General features: G+C 39.5%; 2 protein-coding genes across 2 annotated transcripts; both read right to left on the bottom strand.

The window, feature by feature from the left end:
* Nucleotides 1-505: 505 nt before the first annotated feature.
* Nucleotides 506-901, bottom strand: LOC131874914 (cytochrome P450 82A4-like). The gene has a single exon (XM_059218864.1). The coding sequence runs from the start codon at nucleotides 899-901 to the stop codon at nucleotides 506-508; it is 396 nt and encodes a 131-aa protein (XP_059074847.1).
* Nucleotides 902-952: 51 nt separating this feature from the next.
* On the bottom strand, nucleotides 953-2,367 carry LOC131056031 (demethylepipodophyllotoxin synthase-like). Its single transcript, XM_059218865.1, has 2 exons — nucleotides 1,465-2,367; nucleotides 953-1,117 (listed from the first exon to the last, which is right to left on the bottom strand). Exons 1-2 carry the CDS (start codon nucleotides 2,365-2,367, stop codon nucleotides 953-955), a joined length of 1,068 nt encoding a protein of 355 aa, XP_059074848.1.
* Between the last annotated feature and the right edge of the window lie 2,633 nt (nucleotides 2,368-5,000).

The raw sequence follows: 5,000 nt of genomic DNA on the forward strand, positions 1-5,000 counted from the left end.
CATCAGCCAACTTAATAGAAATGACACTAAAACAATTATTTGCCATTTGTAATGATCTTTATGATAAAATTAATCTTTTAAAATTTGCAATTATCATTGTGATCAATGATAAAATTTCACTTTGAGAAAGAAATGATTTATGCCTTAATATGCAACTTCTTCCTTGAAAAATAAAATCAGCAATGACTTCTGCAAACCACGCTGTAATTATTTTCTCTAAAATTCAGCAATGATTTTTACAAATTGCAACATGTTGTGAAATTGAAAATTGAATAAATTTTCGCTACATACAATAAATGGATCGCAAAGATCTTTAAATACAAAAGGCTCGTGAAGAAAAGTATCCCTTACATAGCTGTACCTAAGTGTGATTAAATATAACTTATTTTTAACCGAACACAACACACCAAGATTTCGCACCTTAAAAGTGAATCCTAGTAAATGAAACACCAACAATGTGATTAGGCGTTAAATCTTTAAATGTTCTGAGCAGCAAGCAGACATATCAATAGAGATGGAGGGGAAGACCAGGCTTAATAATGGCCTCTAATGGAATTGATCTGGTCCCAGACCCCTCTGTCATGTCAATTACAGTGCCCTCTGGAACAAACCACTCGAAGCTCTGAAGCAGCCGGCCCAGCGTATGGCTAACCACAATCATTGCCAAAGAAATGCCCGGACAGATTCTTCTCCCTAGACCAAATGGAATCAATTCGAAGTCTTGTCCTTTCACATCAATCTCTTTGACGCTGTTGAGAAAACGTTCTGGATCAAATTCGGTGGGGCACTCCCAGACGGTCGCATCCCTCTGAATTGCCCACACATGCACTAACAGTTGAGTTCCTGCGGGAATGTGATATGCTCCAACAGTACAGTCCTCGCAAGATTCATGAGGGACCATAAGAGGTGCCGCTGGGTAAAGCCTGAGAGTTTCCTTCACAATCGCCTGCAACTATTTCAGCTTGGGGATATCTGATTCCTCCATTAGTCGGTCCCGTCCGACATGCATGTCAAGCTCTTGCTTGGCTTCGCACAGAGCGTTCGGGTGCTGCATCAGAGCTGACAATGCCCACTCGATCGTCACAGCGGATGTGTCAGCACCTGCGATTATGATAGCCTGCTAAGCCAAAAGTCAAATCTACATGTTAAGAGCTTAAAAAACCTGTATTTTGTGATAAATTTTTTGGGTATTTTATGCTCATTGTATGGCCTGTATGTAGAGACTTAATTTCTACTTAAACAATTGGTTCCTTGACCACAAAGGAGACAGGGCATCCACTGAGCAGGTCTCTACTAAAGCAATCAGTACCTTGACCTCAAGACACCTACTGTTTATTACAAATTATTATGAGAAGATCTTGCACAAATTCCAAATTATGTAACAGAAAATGATAAAACAAATTATTATGAGAAGATCTTGCACAAATTCCAAATTATGTAACAGAAAATGATAAAGAAACATACCAAGGCGTTGGCTTTCACAACATCGTCGTTATTGTCCGACTGAATTTCTATGTTTTCTGTTGCAGAGATGAGAACATCAATTAAGTCTGGAGCATGCACCGCTCTCTTCTCTCGGTGAGCATGGAGCAATTTATCCATAAACACCTCTCTTTTCTTCTGTAGATTCTCCATAGCCAATACTATTCCCTGTGGATCGACCCACTTAAGAAACGGCAGGTAATGAGCAATATCAAATGTTCCAAGTAACAAAACAGTTTCTTCCATCATCTCCTTAAAATACTGCACTTCTCCGCGATCTTGAGGACTGAGATCTGGCGAGAATCTCTTGCTGGCAACGATTCGCATCATGATATTACATGTGAGATCAGAGAGCCTTGATTTGATCTTCACTGAACTGATGTCTCGCTCCCAACTCTCCAATAGCGAGCGGATGAGACAGGAAATCTCCTCTTCTTGGATGTGCCTGAAGGATTCAATTCTGTGTGCTGTAAAGAGCTGGAGCCTGCAAAGTTTTCTGACGTTTCGCCAGTAGGGGCCGTAAGGGGCCAAACCCAACATTTTGAAGTCATACCCTATATGCTTTCCTACAGACGTAAGTGGGCGAGATGCAAAGGCTTTCTCATTAGTTGTAAAGCATTCTTTTGCGAGATCTGCTGAGGAGATAACCAAAATCGGGCGGAAGCCAAGTTGCAGATGCATGATGGGGCCATAGCGCTGTGAGAGAGAGGATAGAAGTCTGTGAATGGGTTGTTTGCTCCTACCTAGAAGAGGAATATGCCCAATAATTGGCCACGATGGAGGATGGGGTGGCTTATTATCTCTACTTCTGAGAGGATTTACAATTAGCAAAAGGGCAGCCACTGCTATAGCAAGAATACTAATAGAAACTGCTTCTAACGCCATTATTGACGGTCTACTCTCCTGGCAAAGCATGCTTAACGCTTTAATAGAGATCGCTAGGCATGTTCCTCAATTGTGTTATAAATAAAAAATAATAATGTACCTTCCCCATTTTTATGGAATGAGAAGAAGAGTAATGTCCTTATTGGGAATTGAACTTGGGTCTCTATAGTGAGAACCTAATGTTTTAACCAATTACGCTCAACCGCTTGGACTATTAATATTTTATTTTCAAATATACTATTGTAAATATATTTATGAAAGTGCACAAAAACTAGTATACATATTTTCAATACATCTATGTAAATACAACCAAAAATATGATCTTGAACTACTTTATTCATTTAAGAGTTACGATATTCTAGTTTTTAAATTTTAAGAAATGTTGGTTGTTTTTTTAGTCTTTTTATACATGGTCAAAACAATCATATATTTAAATGGGAGACAAATAAAAAATTATATAAATCTAGGGTATCTAAATAAATAATTTGTGTATTGGATATTAAGAATGTTATTACAAGGCCCTCCCTAAGCCTTTTCCTTTGGTTAGCTATCATGTTAAGAACTATTTTACCTTAGAGGGTCATTATGCCACCGTCCATGGTAGTCACTTCCCCATTTTGAACTACATTAGGCACCATGTGAAAATAAATATGTTGTTCTTTTTGTTCTCGTCTCCAAGTGCTTGTATTCTAAACAGAGTGAATTTGCACTTACATCAGGGTTTAATTTACCTAATTTATAAGTATGTCATTGATCATTCCCCCGCTGCTAGTTGTATTGCCTCAGCCTCTGGTAGTGAGGGAAGGTGTAAGAAAGCCTCCAAAAATAATCGAAGTTTAGTCTGTGAAAACCCTAAGGAGATGTCTATCCTCTCAGGTCCTAGTAAAAGCATGGGGAAAAGCCCTGTTATGACCTTGGAAAAGAATTCCTTTGAGGCGGCCTTGTTGGATTTAACCCCAGACAAAAGGAAAAGTGAAACACCTAAAAACACCTCGAGGAAAGCTAAGAGGTTTGGTAGCGAGTTTGCTGGAAAGTGCCTGACCATTGACTTGGAGATTCACAACTTGGAAGAGGAACAGGAGAAAGAAATAGAGAAAGAAAAAATTGAGAGCAACTCAAGGGAAAGAAGATCGGGTAGGCTTCATTCTAAGGAGAGGAAATAGCCTACCAATACAAAGACTATTTTGTATTAAATTTATGACATTGAAGATGAGGATGTCAATATGGATGAAGAGGAACAAACTAAAAGCCCTGATGAGAACATGGGCAAAGAAGAGGTAATTGAGGAAGAAAATATAAAATTGTAAAGTGAACAAGAATCTCCTTTCAAAGAGCACAATAGGTTGGTCTCCTCTAAAGATATGGAAATGGTGCCTTGTTCACCTTCGGGGCTGACCCAGGAAGATGAAAAGACTATTGAGGAGCAAGTGAATGATATGAAGGAGAAAATTGCAAGGCTGGAAAAGAATTATGAAGAACAAGATAGTAAGATGAAACTTTTGTGTGACACTTCAACTCCCTCTGCAATATCACATATGGGATTGTGAACAATGCAGTCTCGGGCTCAGTTTCTGGTAAAGGTAGACTGAAGAAAATTAGGAAGAAGAAGGGAAAGAAGGGAATAAGAGAGATGACGAAGGAGGACGAAGATGATCAGAAAGAGGCTTGAGTGTGAATGGGGTATCATAAAGAAGAAGTAATGGTCTCCTAGTTTTTTTTTGTTTTGATCTTTTGGTTATGATTTGCTTCAGTCGGTTACTGGGGGCTTGCCTGCCCAATTTGATAGACTTCATGTTATTTAATTTTACTAAGATGGACTTGGGTTTGTGGTGCAGGAGCACCAAAGGGTGACCAAAGACCCTTGTTCAATTTTTTAATTTTTGCATAAGGACTGGTTCAAGTCCATCAGGTTGTTTATAGGGAGATTAGAGCACAATTTTGTTATCTTTTTGGAGTGCATTTTTTAGGCGAGACTTACCCCGATGACACCGCCAACATGTGGAGCACAACCATCAGCCATCAGAACAACCGGTTTTACCCTATCCTGATGCCCCAATGAGTTTGCATAAGCCGGTTTGGAGCACACCATCGGCTATCGATATAACATTTTTTATTCTAACCCGATCACCTAATGGGAAAGCATACGGTTTGGAGTGCACCATCGGCTATCAGTAGAAAATGTTTGATCCTAACTCGATAACCCGATGGGAAAGAATATGATTTGGAGCACACCATCAGCTATCGATATAACATGTTTGATGCTAACCCGATAACCTGATGGGAAAGCATATGGTTTGGAGCTATAACATGTTTAGGGCTAACCTGATAACCTAATGGGGAAGAATACGGTTTGGAGTCAGCGGAGTGAGTTCGGAGCACACCATCTACTAGCGGCCTAACATGTTTAGGGCTACACCGATAACCTAACGAAAAAGCATATTGTTGGGAGCGCACCATCGGATATTGGTAGGAGTATTTTGACGCTATGTCGATAACTCAATAAGAAGGTGCGCACTTTGTAAACTGTCATCGGTCATTGGAGTGAGTGTTTTGACGCTATCTTGATGACCCAATGGAAATAAAAAGACAGTTACAACAAGAAACCAATTGTGTTGAGTTCAATCTCCTTTGTT

The sequence above is a fragment of the Cryptomeria japonica genome, chromosome 4 (genome assembly GCF_030272615.1).
Source record: "Cryptomeria japonica chromosome 4, Sugi_1.0, whole genome shotgun sequence".
Classification (NCBI taxonomy): domain Eukaryota; kingdom Viridiplantae; phylum Streptophyta; class Pinopsida; order Cupressales; family Cupressaceae; genus Cryptomeria; species Cryptomeria japonica.